At 41.7% G+C, this 19,543-nt stretch overlaps 1 protein-coding gene across 1 annotated transcript; it reads left to right on the forward strand.

Moving 5' to 3' along the window:
- Positions 1-6,478: 6,478 nt before the first annotated feature.
- On the forward strand, positions 6,479-10,363 carry glulb (glutamate-ammonia ligase (glutamine synthase) b). Its single transcript, XM_046302710.1, is given in 8 exon segments — positions 6,479-6,636; positions 7,356-7,540; positions 7,808-7,969; positions 8,178-8,324; positions 8,566-8,693; positions 8,896-9,095; positions 9,484-9,655; positions 9,657-10,363. Coding segments are annotated over 7 exon segments (1,122 nt in total). The 5' UTR covers positions 6,479-6,636; positions 7,356-7,374; the 3' UTR covers positions 9,804-10,363.
- Positions 10,364-19,543: the final 9,180 nt, after the last annotated feature.

Below are 19,543 nucleotides of genomic sequence, written 5' to 3' on the forward strand. Positions count from 1 at the left end.
GGGTACGACGCTACAAGGTTGGCACCCCTGTATTTGGGGAGTTTCTCCCATTCTTCTCTGCAGATCCTCTCACGTTGGATGGGAAGCATTGCTGCACAGCTATTTTCAGGTCTCTCCAGAGATGTTCAAGCTCTGGCTGGGCCACTCAAGGACATTCAGATACTTGTCCCGAAGCCACTCCACTCCTGCACTCCTTGCCTGTGTGCTTAGGGTCGTTGTCCTGTTGGAAGGTGAACCGTAGCCCCAGTCTGAGGTCCTGAGCGTTCTGGTGCAGATTTTCATCAAGGATCTCTCTGTACATCGATCCCATCATCTTTCCCTCGATCCTGACTATTCTCCCAGTCTCTGCTGCTTTAAAACCTCCCCAAAGCATGATGCTGCCACCACCATACTTCACTGTAGGGATGGTGCCAGGTTTCCTCCAGACGTGACACTTGGCATTCAGGCCAAAGAGTTCAATCTTGGTTTCATCAGACCAGAGAATGTTATTTTTCATAGTCTGAGAGTCTTTAGGTGCCTTTTGGTAAACTCCAAGCTGGCTGTCATGTGCCTTTTACTGAGGAGTGTCTTCCGTCTGGCCACTCTACCATAAAGGCCTGATTGGTGGAGTGTTGCAGAGATGGTTGTCCTTCTGGAAGTTTCTCCCATCTCCACAGAGGAACTCTAGAGCTCTGTCAGAGTAACCGTCGGGTTCTTGGTCACCTCCCTGACCAATGACCTTCTCCCCCGATTGCTCAGTTTGGCCGGGCGGCCAGCTCTAGGAAGAGTCTTGTTGGTTCCAAACGTCTTCCATTTAAGAATGATGGAGGCATCTGTGTTCTTGGGGACCTTCAATGCTGTAGAATTTTTTGGTACCCTTTCCCAGATCTGTATCTCGACACAATCCTGTCTCGGAGCTCTACGGACAATTCCTTCAACCTCATGGCTTGATTCTTGCTCTGACATGCACTGTCAACTGTGGGACCTTATATAGATAGTTGTGTGCCTTTCCAAGTCATGTCAAATCAATTGAATTTACCACAGGTGGACTCCAAGTTGTAGAAACATCTCAAGGATGATCAATGGAAACAGGATCCACCTGAGCTCAATTTCAAGTCTATTAGCAAAGGGTCTGAATACTTAAGTAAATAAGGTATTTCTGTTTTTTATTTTTAGTAAATTTTTTGTCATTATGGGGTATTGTGTGTAGATTGCTGAGGAAGTTATGTGATTTAATCAATTTTAGAGGAGCCTTAACTGTTTTGAGCCCTACATCTTTACATCACATATCAGTTTGCAAACAATGTAAAAAAAATATATATCATTGAGTTAATAAAGCCACATACACACATGGTCTCTTTTTTGTTTTCTTGAGTAAGGCAGCTCCAAAATGCAGCCTAGCTCAATGCTTTATGTGGTGGTGGTGAAAGCCAGTAAAAAAAATAGGAGCATTGTGCCGTCATTGGCTCAGTGTTCTGTCACTCATGGGGACACTACGCCATCGCCAAGTTTAAGTCCTTAGTAAGCATAGACATCCAAAATTTCAGCCCTTTGGGTCCTACCATAGAGTTATATTACAAGTGCCCTTCCAAGAATGCTCAAGATCATTGGCCACAGATAAAATGATGTCAAATCCCGTTATATGTACAGTAGCTTTGATTGGTCTGATCATGTCAACATCTTACTTTCAAAGTCTTAGCTAGCAGTCGTCATCATGAATCAAGTCGAAAAGTTGGCAAATCCTTTTTAATCCTTGTCATATGAAGAGAAATAATGAAGAGAAATTATAGATACAGTCGTATGAAATAGTTTGGGCACCCCTCTGAGGCTGCATGATCATTTACTCTGTCATCACAGAAAATGATCACAGTGGCATGCCATTCATTTTCTAATAAAAGCTGAGTACTGGGATATTGTCCAGACAAAGATTTTTAGTGTAGCAATATTAAGTTGCATGAAATTAAATCAGATGTGAAAAATAGGCTATGCAAAAATGTGGACACCCTTGTCATTATGTTGATTTGAATACCTGTAACTACTTAGCACTGATTAATTGGAACACACAATTGGTTTGGTGAGCTCATTAAGCCTTGAACTTCATAGACAAGTGCATCCAATCATGAGAAAAGGTAGTTAAGGTGGCCAATTGCAAGTTGTTGTTCTCTTTGACTCTCCTGGCAACATGGGGGCCTCAAAACAACTCTCAAATGACCTGAAAACAAAGATTGTTCAACATTATGATTTAGAGGAAGGCTACAAAAAGCTATCGCAAAGATGTAAGCTGTCAGTGTCCACTGTAAGGAACATAGTGAGGAAATGGAAGACCACAGGCACAGTTCTTGTTAAGGCCAGAAGTGGCAGGCAAAGTAAAATATTTGAGGCAAAGGCGAAGGATGGTGAGAACGGTGAAAAACAGCCCACAGACCACCTCCAAAGACCTACAACATCATCTTGCTGCAGATGGTGTCACTGTGCATCGTTCAACAATTCAACGCACTTTGCACAAGGAGAAGCTGTATAGGAGAGTGGTGCGGAAGAAACCTTTTCTGCACACACGCCACAAACAGAGTCGCTTGAGTTATGCAAACGCACATTTGGACAAACCGGCTTCATTTTGGAATAAGGTGCTGTGGACTGATGAAACAATGATTGAGTTATTTGGTCATAACAAGGGACGTTATGCATGGCGGCAATTTAACACAGCGTTCCAAGAAAAACACTTGCTACCCGAGGTAGATTTTTGTGTGGGTTCCATCATGCTGTGGGGCTGTGTGGCCAGTGCCGGTACTGGGAATCTTGTTAAAGTTGAGGGTCCACTCAATATCAGCAGATTCTTGGGAATAATGTTGAAGAATCAGTCATAAAGTTGAAGTTACGCCGGGGCTGGATATTTCAACAAGACAACGACCCAAAACACTGCTCAAAATCTACCCGGGCATTTATGCAGAGGAACAAGTACAACGTTCTGGAATGGCCATCCCAGTCCCCAGACCTGAATATCATTGAGAATCTGTGGGATGATTTGAAGCGGGCTGTCCATGCTCGGCAACCATCAAACCTAACTGAACTGGAGACGTTTTGTAAGGAGGAATGGTCCAAAATACCTTCCTCCAGAATCTAAACACTCATTGGAGGCTATGGGAAGCGTCTAGAGGCTGTTATTTTAGCAAAAGGAGGCTCTACTAAATATTGATGTGATTTTTCTATTGGGGTGCCTAAATTTATGCACCTGTTTAATTTTGTTTTGATGCATATTGTGCATTTTCTGTTAATCCAATAAACTTCATTTCAATACTGAAATATTACTGTGTCCATCAGTTATTTGATAGATCAAAATGAAATTGCTGATCCAAACACCCAATGACTTATAAATGGAAATCATGGAAATTTTCAGGGGTGCGATTTCTCCGAAGACTCACTAGAAGACCGCTCCGGCACCCTCTCATCCGGTGGCGTTGTTTTGGGTCAGCCTCTGGAATCAGTTAAAATGCCCTGGGAGGTGCAGACAAAGGATCCGCTTTGGGAAAGTCGTATTCCTGGTCGTTGTGCTGGTTGTGCTGGTAAGTTGACGTCTCTCTGATATCCAATAGTTCTTCCCGGTTGTATGTAATAACACTTAATGTTTTCTGGGCTAACAATGTAATAAATAATACAGTAAAAAAAACGATATACTGCACAGTTTCCTAAGGACTAGAACCGAAGCTGCCATCTCTATCAACGCCATCTTGGAGCAAGGTTGGTCACCTCTGGTATAAAAATGATGCTTTAGTAATAATAGCTCATTTACTAAAATGTCTAACATTTACAAACAAGCTAGATTATTTGTAAATTTTGATTCATTCAATGTTGATTCATTGAAGTGTTTAAACTTATTTTAATTGTTAACTTAACATTATTTAAGATGAACTAGTGTCAATGTTCATTGGTCACAGATCACAATTTTGCAATAAAAAGGTGTGAAGGGGATTAATCTCTAATTTGTCTGTTTCTGTGTTGCTTTCTCAAATGAACATTATCTTTTTGTCCAGTTGTGACCTCTCCAATCAAATCAAATCTAATTTTATTTGTCACATACACATGGTTAGCAGATGTTCATGCGAGTGTAGCGAAATGCTTGTGCTTCTAGTTCCGACAATGCAGTAATAACAAAATACTGCATAGTTTCCTAGGAACGCGAAGCGAGGCGGCCATCTCTGTCGGCGCCGGTTTAATTTTATTGTCACTCTGTCACTCATATTTAATTGTCACTCAGCTTATCATAATAGCATGCGTCACCAATGCATGCCAGTATGATGGCATACAATATGAGGACATTATTTGCCTAATTGGCATGTGCAATCAATGTGCACCTTGTCATTGTACATCTGAAGCAGAAAATATCTTAACTCACACATCGTTTGCATTTTGATGAGCTACAGTAACTATATGTTCTCAATGTTAAATGATACCAGTAGATAATGTATATGAGGCTAACCATAAACCAGATGATCTGAATTGTTTAGTGCAAATCCAACCCTTGTATTCTAGGTACAGTACTGTACATGAAAATAAGGAGCTGGCAATTTGTATGCTCATTAAAAAATACAATAATTTGACGTGGGGAGTGTTGTAATTCTACCTAGTTTGTTTGAGAGTGATTTTAGAATACAGAGACAAGATCAGAAGGTCAATGGCATGGAGGAGGATTGCAGAGATGTTGGCTACCAGCCAGCTACCACCCGGTTAGTTAACCCTGCACCTTAGAAGCTGCCGCCCTTTGTACATAGACATGGAATCACTGGTCATTTTAATCATATTTACATACTGCTTTACTCATCTCATATGTATATACTGTATTCTATTCTACTGTATTTTAGTCAATGCCACTCCGACATTGCTCATCCTAATATTTATATATTTCTTAATTCTATTCTTTACTTTTAGATTTGTGTGTATTGTTGTGAATTGTTAGATACTACTGCACTGTTGGAGCTAGGAACACAAGCATTCTGCTACACCTGTTATAACATCTGATATATATGTGTATGTGACCAATAACATTTTATTTCATGGTGGGTAAAGAAATATTTGCACAAAAATGTTTGCAAGTCAAAGCCACAATTTCCTTTAACCAAAGTTCCCATTAATGTCCATGTAGGCCTACGTATTTTACAGGAAGTGAGCTTTAATTATCAATGTCATGACACCAGTCTAATGAAAGAGCCATAAACTATAATATATGAGAATCGTGTTAAAATACCATAATCCAACAGGTAGCATATTACATGGGAAATTGGTGCTTAGTGTGTAATGTACAATGTTATAATGTGTGTTACTGGTGGGGAAAATTTCACAATTTAATTTAGTCAACACATTCACACTTGGTGGTTTTGATCGCAGTTTTGAAGATTAGTTTGCTTGATGTTCATAACTAGCAGGCAGCATAAACAAAACTGTGTTGTGCAAGTCTCTCTTCACCTACCATCAGCGCCAACAACCTATGTAATCCTCCTCCATGCCATTGACTTTATGATTTGTGTCAGTATACTTGCAGCGCAAAATCATATAGAATTGGAAAAGCAGACACAGCGATGACTGGCTTTTCTCCATATGTTTTGGGTTGTGCTTTGGCCAAAACTAATGACAGGAGGAACTATTTTATGAAGGGAAGATTTTCAAGCAAACATCTGCTCCTCACCTGATGGTTAACAGCAGCAGTGGCCGCATTCAATTAGCATAATGTAGAGCAGAACTGAACTTTTTGTATCGCTCACACCTTCCCATTGCTCCGCGTGCCCCCGTTGAAAATGAATAGGGGCAGACTTCATCTGGCGAATTCGGGAGAGGTGGAAACCATATGTAATCTTGATTCACAGGCGATGGCGCATGGGACAGAGAACAAACACGTGGCACTCTCCTGATTCCTTTCAACCTGTGATTTCAAAGCTAACCCACACCCTAACCACATTGCTAACCTGGCCTAAACCTAATCTTAAATGAAGACCAAAAAGCAAATGTTTGTTTTCATGAATTGTTACGAAATAGCCCATTTTGACTCTGTATCTGTGATATCTAGTGTAATCCTAATCTTAACTATAACCTTTAACCATTTAAAATGTCAACTTCAGTGGGGTAGGAGTAGGGAGTTCCCAAAGACCCGGATAGCACGGACAATCATGCATTTCATAAATAATTGTTTTCATGCCGCCAGGGGGCGTCTTTACTTCATCCTCGTTCCTTATTATTACCATATTATAGAAATGATTCAATGGATTGTCTTTTTTTCCCCGTTTCATATATATTTTTTAATATACTAATATTAACTAACTTATTTGAGGTCTAGTTAAGGATATTTAGCATTAATTTAACAAACAATTAGTTGTTTTGAGCCTTTCAACAAATACTTGTTTGGGCTGGATTGTGGCCATGATATTGAAACAAACTGCTGATTTTTCGTGCCGACCAATGAATGCAACCCATGAGCTCTTCATTACTTTAGCACGAAGGGATCACGTTTCTCTCCAGCCAATCCGAGGCAAGGCGATCCCATCTCCCTTTTATAAATCGGACTGTTTTTTTGTTGTTGTAGGCGAATGAAAGGTAACCATTTGGGATTGCACAGGACATTTACTGAAGGCTGTACCAGGGTTGTAAATCCTATTCTTTACTTGATATAAGGTAATTATTTCTGAATAATGTTCAAAGTTCTAGGATAAACTATGACAATTTCATTGTGTATGTTTATCAAATTGGACTAATTGGTGTTTAGTTTTGCACCTCTTAGCCTAATTATAAAGTATTTTATTAAACCCTATTACTATGGTTGTTGAACTCCCAGTTCTATGATTGTGTGTCGCTTTTTATTGTTTAATCTGATGGGTAGTGTGTTCTAGAAATATATTTGCCTGACGACAGAAACTACAGTGCGCTTTAATTTCCTTCGTTGTAAACTGGGATTAGTAACGTTGTAAGTAACCATGACCACACAGTGGTTTGCTGTCATAGCAGCATGTTTTCATGCATACTACAAACCTTCATGGATTTGACTCGATATTACCAGGATGTTGATAGTGATCTCATTTATAACACGTTGGTGCAATTTTAATTTGGCAGCCACTCTTACAAAACAACCACATATAAATCCTATTGTTTTTAGTGTTAAAATTAAATCCCTGGTTGCTGACCAAGCTGTCTTGAAGCAGGATGGTGGAGGAGGGGAAGCATCAGGTGTAACGCACATGCATGGACTCGTCTGTTGAGGCCTCACACATTGTCTGGTTGTTTTGAGTATATTTAATTTTCACTATAAATCACTGGACAGGCACAATATAATAACTGTAGACCTCAAATGTTTCAATTCTAAGAATCGAATGCATGTATTGCTCTTTGTTCCAAAGTTTTCAAGGCTCCGTGAAAATGGCCACTTCAGAGAGTGCCAGTTTGAGTAAAGCTGTGAAGCAGCAGTATATGGATCTTCCTCAGGGAGACAAGGTTCAGGCCATGTACATCTGGATAGATGGGACTGGAGAGGGGCTCCGTTGCAAGACCAGAACTCTGGATTCCGAACCCAAGGCCATTGATGGTAAATTTACCAACCCTTTAAGAAAAACAAATGGCCAATGGGAACTCCTACCCCGTGATGTGATTGAGATGCATAAGATCAGAGGTTTACATTCATAGATCTTAAACAAATGTTTCGGCTTACTTCAATAATACATTCTGTGTTTTATACAGATTGCATTCTCATTGAATGATCAAATTCTGATTGATGATACTCCTTACATTACCCTGAACCTAAAGAGTAGTTGAGTCCCTTTTAGTACTGTTAATTTCAGTTCCCCTTCTCCAGATCTTCCAGAGTGGAACTTTGATGGTTCCAGTACGTACCAGTCAGAGGGCTCTAACAGCGACATGTATCTGATCCCTGCTGCTATGTTCAGAGACCCCTTCAGGAAAGACCCCAACAAACTGGTCCTGTGTCAAGTGTTCAAATACAACCGCAAGCCTGCAGGTAAGCCTGAGCAGTAAAGTGACCTTGGGGCACAAATGTTTGTGAAAGAAAATTAATACTAGTGTTTATTATTGGACAAGTTCTGAACTCTGCTGACAGTTAATGTCTTTCATTTCATGCCTACTGAACACAGCCCTCCCTTAAATGTGAATTGAGTCCAGTCCCAATTGGCTCAGTGTAATGTATTCCTATATTTGTCTCCCACCAGAAACCAATCTCCGGCGGATGTGTAAGAAGATCATGGAGATGGTAGAGAACCAGGTCCCTTGGTTTGGTATGGAACAGGAATACACCATCCTGGGCACAGACGGACATCCTTTTGGTTGGCCTTCTAACGGCTTCCCTGGTCCCCAAGGTCAGTTCGAGAGTTCCCTGTGTCCCAAATGGCACCCAATTCCCTATGACCCGATGTATAGGGGAAAGGGCTGCCATTTCAGACATGGCCTTGGTTTTTCAGCAGACTCTTATCCAGCGTGACTTGAAATTGGTACATTCAACTAAAGTACTTAGGTTTGAGAGTTAAAACTGTTCACTGTTTTAACCAATGCCAAAAAAAACACTGGCATTAAACCTGTTGATGTGTTGTTTCTGAACAGGTCCCTACTACTGTGGAGTAGGGGCAGACAAGGCATATGGTAGAGACATCGTAGAAGCCCACTACAGGGCCTGTCTTTATGCCGGAGTTCAGATATGTGGCACCAATGCTGAAGTCATGCCAGCTCAGGTAGGAAACACTGCACATTATATCAAAATAAATCCTTTTGGGGCCAATTTTTACCACAGACTCAGATTAAACCTGCCTTTTTAGTCCTGGACTAGGCTTCATTTGTGACTGGGAAACAGCCCAGTGTTCTAAAACCTTTAAACTTTCAAGTTAGAATCTCTCATCCCTAAGCCTCATGTACAGTCTGTATTGTGTCTTCCAGTGGGAGTTCCAGGTGGGACCTTGTGAAGGGATCAACATGGGAGACCACCTCTGGGCAGCTCGGTTCATCCTGCACCGGGTCTGTGAGGACTTTGGTGTAGTGGCCTCATTTGACCCCAAGCCCATCCCTGGGAACTGGAATGGTGCTGGCTGCCATACCAACTTCAGCACCAAGGAGATGAGAGAAGATGGTGGTTTGAGGTAGGCATGAATTGAGTTTGTGCTGGAAATGCATTAAGGGACATTTTCCCTGGACCCATATTAATTCTAGGGCTGGACTTCAATGGCATTTTCCATTGAAAGTGCTTCTTAGCCGAGAGGAGAAGGTGACGCGAGGGATTTTCCTCGCCAAAATCTGTCCAAAATAAACCCAATGGGTGTATTTTGGACCGAACCTTGTCATCTGTCTTCCCGCCTTCTGGACAATTCCCATTGTTAAGGTGGAGACATGAGCATCTCGTCATTATATACAGATCTCTCTTTGTCAAAGACAAGTCAAAAGCTAAATCTCTGGAAAACCGGCATAAGGTTTTCAGTCTTAAACCTCTTTAGCGGTGGATTAACCCCCCCCTCCCCCCTATCCACTAAGGGCCATTGAGGAGTCGATTGAGAAGCTGGGAAAGAGACACCGTTACCACATCTGTGCCTACGACCCCAAAGGGGGGCTGGACAACGCGCGCCGGTTGACCGGTCACCACGAAACGTCCAACATCCATGAGTTCTCAGCCGGTGTGGCGAACCGCGGTGCCAGCATCCGCATCCCCCCGCTCAGTAGGTCAGGACAAGAAGGGCTACTTCGAGGACCGCCGCCCGTCAGCAAACTGTGACCCATATGCAGTCACAGAAGCCATGATACGAACATGTTTGCTCAGTGAAGTGGGGGAGGAGCCTACAGAATACAGCAAATAAACTAGTTGCTCTGTTGGACTGAAATAATCCCCTTTTCTCCTCTTGCGCTATGCCTCATGAAGTGTCATTCCACTGTTTTGTCTGTGGTTTTGGAAACCCCTTGTCAAGATTTGCAAATTATACCATCCATGTAGGGCCTACTTTTTTAGCCATTAAAAAATATTTTACTTGAGGTCAATGAGTGTGCTTGATGTATTCTGCTGTGTGTTCAGGGTAGCGTAGTCCCTACCTTTTTTAGCTTGATCACTGCCAATATTGCCACATAATTGATGCTAAAAGAATGATTCCAGACATGTCAGTCGAGGAGGGTGAAATGTTTCCTAGGTCTAGTTTTGTGTATCAATTTGCTACTCCTGTTTAACATGATATACTAACCAAGATACTGTAGATTTATGACTATGCCATGTGTGGTCTGGCTCGTGTGGTACACAAACCCAAAAGGATCCAAGGTGCATCTGTCTTTATACATGTGTGGATCTCTATTGTCTACCATTTAGTAGAAGTTGTATCAAGAACCCATTTTCTTATTTGGAACATTAAAAAATATTTTTTTAATCTGATTCTTCAATTGTACAGTATATCATTTGTTCATGTTAAAGTAAACGGTAGAGCTCAAACAAATTAATCTTTGTAGAGCTTTTTAAAAACATGTTTACATGACGCAGTTGTCAAAGTGCAGAGCTTAATGAGTTTACATGCAATCTTTTGTAAGACTTGCTGACTGTAAAGGTGACCTTGCCAGATGAACACTTGAGGTGACGTGCTTCTCAATTTAGCCTTTAATCAGGAGCACAACCGTGGCTCAATGTGGTGAAGGAGTCATTTTATTTCCTGTCCATTCAGGTGGGTCTTTGGACCTCTTGACTGTCCCCTAGTTTTAAGAGCCTGAATGAACTTAAGTGTAATGACTTACTGTAGGATATGTCAGCGAGCAATGTATTTCAAGTCCCTTTTAACTAGAGATGTCTGGGCAGTAGGTAGCCTAGCGGTTAAGTGCATTGGGCCAGTAAATAACCCAAAGGTCCCTGGTTCAAATCCCTGAGTGGACTAGGTGAAACATCTGTCAATGTGCCCTTGAGCAAGTCTCTCTGGATAAGAGTGCTAAAGTACAAATGAGATTGATGCATACTGAATACATATGATGGCAAAGAACATACTTTCTTAAATTGATGCCTATTTAAGTCGATGTTTACATCTCTTTCAAACCTTAAGATTCAGTGGGGGGGAAAGTACCTGATTATGTGGCTGAAGACAATGGGCACTTTGTAGTCACCTGTCTTTCTGCAGTCTAGACATTGCTTTCCTTTGTCAGAGTTATTCTGCCTTGTCAGAATTATCAGTGCTGCCTAACTGCACATTGCAAATTAACTGTGCTGACCCTGACAACACTAGTTTTTTTAATCTCTAGTGAAGCTTTGGCACAAAAACTTGTGCTACCAATTCTTAGTATACTTTCATGGAGTGCTCTTGGTGATCCGTATCTTAATTTCTTTATCAGTGAAGGTGATGTTATATGTTTGAGTGTTCTTGTAAGTCTTGAGTGTACATCGTGCCAAGAAGGCTAGTGTTTACTCGTTGAGGACAGGACACAGCACATTTAAGAGAGCTTCCAAAGTCCAATTCCTTGTTATGGAAATCCTTATTCCCATGAGACTTAATTTGAACCCTGGTACAAATATAGGCAATTACAGCACCAATAGGAAATGAGTATAGAGGGGCAGGTGTGTTACCCACATCACAGGTGTGTTACCCACATCACAGGTGTGTTACCCACATCACAGGTGGAAGAAAAAGGAAACACTGCTCCTGTTCAAACTCAACAATCTTGACTGACATGTTTTTGTATAATTGACACCAGAGATCTACCAGTATTTGAACTACCATGTGTGTCTGAGTCCCGTTCTGTTCTGACGGTGAGATTATGAGGCACTTGGCAGGCGAGTGAAGCAGGTCTGTTTTGGTACCTTTAACCAAAGTAAAGGAAGGAGGTGTGCCTGTTCCTGTACCACCCAAAAGGCTGCAAGGCAAGGAAACCTGGAAACTAGCCATGGGGATTTGGCACAGTGAACACTTTCAAACTGCCTGTCACTTTATTCCAATTTAAATATTTTTTTGCCAGGTTCAAGTGTTCACTGTGCCAAACCAAAAACAGATGTAATGCATCGCACAGTTATGTGTAGAGCCGTCGTGGAATGCTCTGCCACCAGAGGTTACTCAGGCAAAAACAAATGTTTAGCTTTAAAAAAACAGATGCAAAAAAAACATATCGTACCACATCGCCTCTCTAATTTAACTAAACTATATAAGAATATGAATAGTGTGTAAATAGTATTTTTGTTGTCTCTTGGTGTCTTTCCTATATATAACTCTTACTTATTTTTTATGTTTTAAATTTAATGTAATATAATATCTCATGTTCTTGTGTATAGCTGTTCTGTACTTTGTCATGTATGTGTATGTTTCATGTGGACCCCAGGAAGAGTAGCTGCTGCATGTGCAGTAGCTAGTGGGGATCCTAATAAACTAAACTACAGCCTCATGCTCCCTATCTATAACATCTGTTGTCTTATTACTGTCACACGTTTTCTCCTAATGGTCACCACTGTAACTGGAGCAAAACCAAATCAGTGGATACACTTTTTTTTAATGTAACCTTTATTTAACTAGGCAAGTCAGTTAAGAACAAATTCTTATTTACAATGACGGCCTCCCCTGGCTAAACCTGGACGACGCTGGGCCAATTGTGCACTGCCCTATGGGACTCCCAATCACCGACGGATGTGATACAGCCTGGAATCGAACCAAGGACTGTAGTGACACCTCTTGCACTGAGATGCAGTGCTTTAGACCGCTGTGCCAATATCTTGGGAAACCCTGTAGATATTGGTATACTGAAATATGACATCACTAAAGACATGGTAGGGGTGAAAACAGTTACTTTCAATCTTCACTCACACAAGCAGAAAGAGTGGGGTTATGTAGGGGTCACGTGTGAAATTAGGAGGATTTGATATAAAATAGTGTATTGATATTTACCCCCCTCCTGCCCTCAGGTGTCATGCGGGTGAAAGAGGACCCAAAAGCGACTTAACAGAAACAGAGTTTATTTAAGTCCAAAACGGAATAACAGAAATCCTCTAGACTTGTAGAGGGGAAACAACTGGAGAAGCGGCCACAGACTGCAGGTCGCTTCGGGTAGGCGCAGGCCGTAGTCGACAGAGACACCTGCTCACACGCAGCATCTGATGAAGGCAAAAACACGACAGGACAGGGCGATACACAATCACGGCAAAAACACGACAGGACAGGGCGAAACGCAATCACAGCATGGTGAATACAATACAAGGAACCGACGGGACAGGAACGGATCACAAAGGAATAAATAGGGACTCTAATCAGGGGAAAGGATCGGGAACAGGTGTGGGAAGACTAAATGATGATTAGGGGAATAGGAACAGCTGGGAGCAGGAACGGAACGATAGAGAGAAGAGAGAGCGAGAGAGTGAGAGAGGGAGGGGGAGAGAGATAGAAGGAGGGAAAGAACCAAATAAGACCAGCAGAGGGAAACGAATAGCATGGGGAGCACAGGGACAAGACATGATAATAAATGACAAACATGACATCAGGTCTGGTATAATAGCACATGACAGAGACAAGACGTCTTTATGCAGCTGTTATGAAGTCAAACATTCCACTACTGTAAATAGGCTATGGGACGGTGAAAATGTTAACCTCTATATTCTGAGATCAGAACATCAGATGTTTTCCTATCAACCTGTAGTGAACCATGGAAATTGTTACAGAGGGCCAGTCCTAAATGGCACCCTATACCATTCATAGTGCAGCCATAGTGCACTACTTTTGACCAGAGCCAGTACACTATGGCTAGGTTTGCACTGGCAACCCAATTCTGATATCTTTCCACTTATTGATATTTTGAGAATAATTGGGGATAAGACCAGAATTGGACTGCCTCTATTAACGAGGCCCATGTAGGGAATGTGGTGTCATTAGGAGACAGCTTGCTCTTCTTTGCCAGTCTTGTTCATGAAAAAGTCAAGTTTTTGTAAGTGTGTTTTCTCTTACTGACCTGAGCTGCAGCAGTTTACAGCTGTGTACTCCTTAGTTCTGTCTCCAGTAGAGGAGTGGAACATCAGGACTTGTGGGAATGTTTCTTACTGAAAGGGATCTTTTTATCATTGTTGTTTGTTCCAAGTTCTTCCCAGCTTGTTTGTTTGAACAGGTCAACAACTCTCACGCTCTTCCCCTCCTTTGGTGTTGTCCACTACAGCTGGGATGATGACGTCATCATGAAGTTATCAACATGCACTACCGTTCAAAAGTTTGGGGTCACATGGAAATGTCCTTGTCTTTGAAAGAAAAGCACATTTTTGTCCATTAAAATAACATACAATTTAGCGTAAATACAGTGTAGACATTGTTAATGTTGTAAATGACTGTTGTAGCTGGAAACGGCTATGGAATATCTACACAGGTGTACAGAGGCCCATTATCAGCAACCATCATTCCTGTGTTCCAATGGCATGTTGTGTTAGCTAATCCAAGTTTATCATTTTATAAGGCTAATTGATCATTAGAAAACCCTTTTGCAATTATGTTAGTGTAACGGATGTGAAACGGCTAGCTTAGTTAGCGGTGTGCGCTAAATAGCGTTTCAATCGGTTACGTCACTTGCTCTGAGACCTTGAAGTAGTGTTTCCCCTTGCTCTGCAAGGGCCGCGGCTTTTGTGGAGCGATGGGTAACGACGCTTCGTGGGTGACTGTTGTCGTTGTGTGCAGAAGGTCCCTGGTTCTCGCCCGGGTATGGGCGAGGGGACGGTTTAAAATCATACTGTTACATTGATGCTGTTGACCCGGATTACTGGTTGCTGCGGAAAAAGGAGGAAGGTCAAAAGGGGGGTGAGTGTAACGGATGTGAAACGGCTAGCTTAGTTAGCGGTGTGCGCTAAATAGCGTTTCAATCGGTTACGCCACTTGCTCTGAGACCTTGAAGTAGTGTTTCCCCTTGCTCTGCAAGGGCCGCGGCTTTTGTGGAGCGATGGGTAACGACGCTTCGTGGATGACTGTTGTTGTGTGCAGAAGGTCCCTGGTTCGCGCCCGGGTATGGGCGAGGGGACGGTTTAAAATTATACTGTTACATTAGCACAACTGAAAACATTTGTGCTGATAAAAGAGCCTCAACTGGAGCATCAACATTTGTGGGTTTGATTACAGCCTCAAAATGGCCAGAAACAAATACCTTTCTTCCGAAACTCGTCAGTCTATTATTGTTCTGAGAAATGAAGGCTATTGCATGCGTGAAATTGCCAAGAAACTGAAGATCTCGTACAAAGCTGTGTACCACTCCCTTCACAGAACAGCGCAAACTGTCTCTAACCAGAATATAAAGAGGAATGGGAGGCCCTGGGGCACAACTGAGCAATAGGACAAGTACATTAGAGTGTCTAGTTTGAGAAACAGACACCTCACAAGTCCTCAACTGGCAGCTTTATTAAATAGTACCCTCAAAAAAACAGTCTCAACGTCAACAGTGAAGAGACAACTCCGGTATGCTGGCCTTCTAGGCAGAGTTGCAAAGAAAAAGCCATATCTCAGACTGGCCAATAAAAATAACAGATTAAGATGGGAAAAAGAACACAGACACTGGACAGAGATATGGCTTCTTCTTTGCAACTCTGCCTAGAAGGCCAGCATACTGGAGTCGCCTCTTCACCTTGAGCAAGGCACTTAACCCTAATTGTTCCTGTAATTCGCTTTGGATAAGAGAGTCTGCTAAATGACTAAAAATGTAAACCCATGGTGGGGTATGTCTGTTTGAAGGGCAATGAATAATAGATTTAACAAGTTGGTGGGCATTTTCAACAGACAAATGTTTCTTAAAGAGAAGTAGTCCATTTCCCCTCAACCATGAAAGACTATCATGCATGTTGTTGATGTTAGTTCTGTGTGTAGTTAAGGGCAAGGTGTTGAGCCAGCTGCAGCTTTGCTAGGTCTTTCTTTGCTGTAGCTTTGCTAGGTCTTTCTTTGCTGCAGCTTTGCTAGGTCTTTCTTTGCTGCAGTTTTGCTAGGTCTTTCTTTTCTGCAGCGTTGCTAGGTCTTTCTTTGCTGCAGTTTTGCTAGGTCTTTCTTTGCTGCAGCTTTGCTAGGTCTTTCTTTGCTGCAGTTTTGCTAGGTCTTTCTTTGCTGCATGTGATCATATTATCAGACAGTAATCAAGATCAAAGCCTGAACAACTGGTACAGTTGATCTTTGTGTCAAAAACGCAGAACATATATGTATAACAGCCATACAGTGCATTCAGAAAGTATTCAGACCCCTTGACTTTTTCCACATTTTGATACGTTACAGCCTTATTCTAAAATGGATTAAATCATTTTTCCCTCATAAATCTACACAATAAAACAAATTAATATTACATTTACATGAGTATTCAGACCCTTTACTCAGTACTTTGTTGAAGCGCCTTTGGCAGCGATTACAGCCTTGAGGCTTTTTTGGTATGACGCTACAAGCTTGGTACACCTGTATTTGGGGAGTTGCTCGCATTCTTCTCTGCAGATCCTCTGAAGCTCTTTTAGGTTGGATGGGGAGCGTCGCCTAACATACATGAGCAGCACGTGAGTTTTAAGTTTGGGGAAGATTATTTTCACCATAAAAATTCACCTTTCTAATAAAAGCATTACATGCATAATTGCATTTCCAGTCACTTTTGATCATGGTGTTTTCCGCTAATGGAGCATTCATCCTTATAGCCTGCTACCATACGTGCATTGATGAGCTTATAATGTGTTGAAAGAGCTTAATAGTTTAGCAACATTTTAAGCGAAACTTTCTTATCTGTTGCATTGGCCACATTGCGTAAAAAAGTTTTTTTGAATATTGGAATATTTATTTCTCACACAAATAGAATAAGACAACCTTTGTACTATGGGGGATAGTAGATTGACATAGGCTAGTGTTTTTGCTGTTTGTCAGGCCTACTCATATTGTTGGCTGACGAAAAGTAAATGTGGACAGTTCTTCCAATATCAACATGCACCGCGGATTTGGATAAGGATGTGCTCAGTTGCATCCCCGATGTTTCTGTCTTCACTTGTGGCCTGTGAGAAAGACCCGATCATGTGATGGAGTGCCCTGCACTCGGGGAGACGCCACAATGGCCACTAGCTGCAGAAGGCATGAATTTTTTTAGGGTGCATTACGGCCACACAAAGGGGATGCCGCCGTGAAATTTTAGGCATTATCAAGTGCTGGTCAAATTGTGAATGAGTGACTGATATAGTGTGTACAGCCTGCGCAAAAAAAACAAGCAGAGATCAAGCCTTTCAAGCAACTTTTTTCAAATCATCGTTGGAGTCGCATCATGCAGCCTTACAACTTATTAAAAATGTAAACATACGAAACATAGGTTTAATGTAAAGTTACATTAATAACTCTGAACTAGGCATAAAGGAACACCTATTTCTTTGTTAACTGCTCAACACAGAATAGCCACATGTGAGCTCTCCCTCAAATTGTAAAAACTTTTTAAAATGTAGATGTTCCAAAGGTCTGCATCAGTGGCTTGAAGGCTGTGTGTGGAAGCCAGGAGATGCTAAATGTGTTTATTTAAATTAACGGTCAATTACCGTGAGACAGACAGTTATTTGATTGACAATCACCGGCTGACGAAATTTCGTGATCGCCACAGCCATATGTCCAATAAATTGAATTTACCACAGGTGGACTCCAATCAAGTTGTAGAAACATCTCAAGGATGATCAATGGAAACAGGATGCACTTGAGCTCAATTTCGAGTCTCATAGCAAAGGGTCTGAATACTTATGTAAATAAGGTATTTCTGTTTTTTATTTTGAATACATTCGCAAACATTTACAAAAAACTGTTTTCACTTTTGTCTTTATGTGGTATTGTGTGTAGATTGATGAGGAAAAATGTAATGTAATCCATTTTAGAATATAGCTGTAACATAACAAAATGTGGAAAAAGTAAAGGGGTCTGAATACTTTCCGAATGTACTGTACCTCTCACCATCTTCACAACAACTTTGTCAATATGACTTGACCATGATAACTTACCATCCAGTGTTACTCCTAGGAGTTCAGTTTCTTCAACTTGTTCAATAGTCACACCCTTTATGCACAACTCCAGTTGAGGTTTAGGCCTAAGAGAATGCTTTGAACCAAATACAACGCTTTTAGTTTTAGGTGCATTTAAGACCATTCTGACACTGACTGTAACTCCTTGCTTAGAGTCTCAGTAAGCTCACTGGCTGTAGGTGCTAATGTGTAGTTTGTGTAATCTTAAGCATACATAGTCATTGTAACTCATTGTAAGACAAGTGGCAAATCATTTGTATTAAAAAAAATAGAGAAGAGTAAGGCAACTGCCCTGAGTGATACTGCACTGTACATATCTGCTGTTAGAGAAACTTCTGAGTTCTATTGGATAAGTAACTCTCCAACCATGTGATGCATGTGGTGTAAAGGCATAACACGTCAATAACAAAGGATGATCAATAACATCAAAGGCTGCACTGAAATCTAACAATACAGCTCCAACTATCATCTTAGTATCCATTTAATTAAGCTATCAGTCATCTGAGTCAGTACAGTACAAGTTGAGAGCCCTTACGTATATGTAGTAGTGAGTGGTAGTTTGTTTCCTAACCATAGCCAGTCCTAACACACAACATCATGACTGAATCAGCCAGTGCCAAATTTCTTCCTACCCCTTCACCTACAATCATTGAATGGTTAGGGCCAGGGGGAAGGGATAGGGGCAAATTGGGTACGACTGAGCAAGTGAAGGCCGATGCGCAGTCCCTTTGTCTTCTTCTGCCTTCCTCAAGCAGATTAGTAATGGACAGAGGCATGGTCTGGGTCTGGGGCAGTCATGTGCACACCACATGACTCTCCTTACTGCATGCTCTATACGAGCTGCTCTGGAGGAAATGCAATTAAAATGTCTACTCCTGTTTAGAAGCATGGAGGCCATCCCATCCACCCAGTCCATCAGACACACACTGAGCTGCAGGTGATGTTGCAGAGCATGCACGCATGTGTGTTTGTGCATGAGAGAGATGGGAGGAGGAGAGGGGCATATAGGGGATAGAGAATGATGCTGAAAGCCAAGCCACATAAAAAAATTAAAAAATATAGAGGGGTTAAGAACAAATCAGGAGAGTAAACATAATAGCAATGTAAAGGTAAAGAGACGCTGCAGCTTGTTTGCCATGGCACCCACCTTCTGAGCCCAGAAGTGTGTGTGTGTGTGTGTGTGTGTGTGTGTGTGTGTGTGTGTGTGTGTGTGTGTGTGTGTGTGTGTGTGTGTGTGTGTGTGTGTGTGTGTGTGTGTGTGTGTGTGTGTGTGTGTGTGTGTGTGTGTGTGTGTGTGTGTGTGTGTGTGTGTGTGTGTGTGTGTGTGTGTGTGTGTGTGTGTGTGTGTGTGTGTGTGTGTGCGTGTGTGTATGCGTGTGCGTGTGTGCGCGCGTGTGTGTGCGTGTGTGTGAGAGAGAGAGAGAGAGAGGGGGTGGGGTAGCCTGCATGCTGTTACAGTGCTTATAGAAAGTCTACAGTGCCTTCAGAAAGTATTCACACCCATTTACAGCCTGAATTTAAAATGGATTACATTTAGTTCTTTGATCACTGAACTACACATAATACCCATAATGTGAAAGTGGAATTATGTTTTTCAAAACATTTACAAATGAATGTTAT

Source organism: Oncorhynchus gorbuscha, linkage group LG15 (genome assembly GCF_021184085.1).
Source record: "Oncorhynchus gorbuscha isolate QuinsamMale2020 ecotype Even-year linkage group LG15, OgorEven_v1.0, whole genome shotgun sequence".
NCBI lineage: Eukaryota > Metazoa > Chordata > Actinopteri > Salmoniformes > Salmonidae > Oncorhynchus > Oncorhynchus gorbuscha.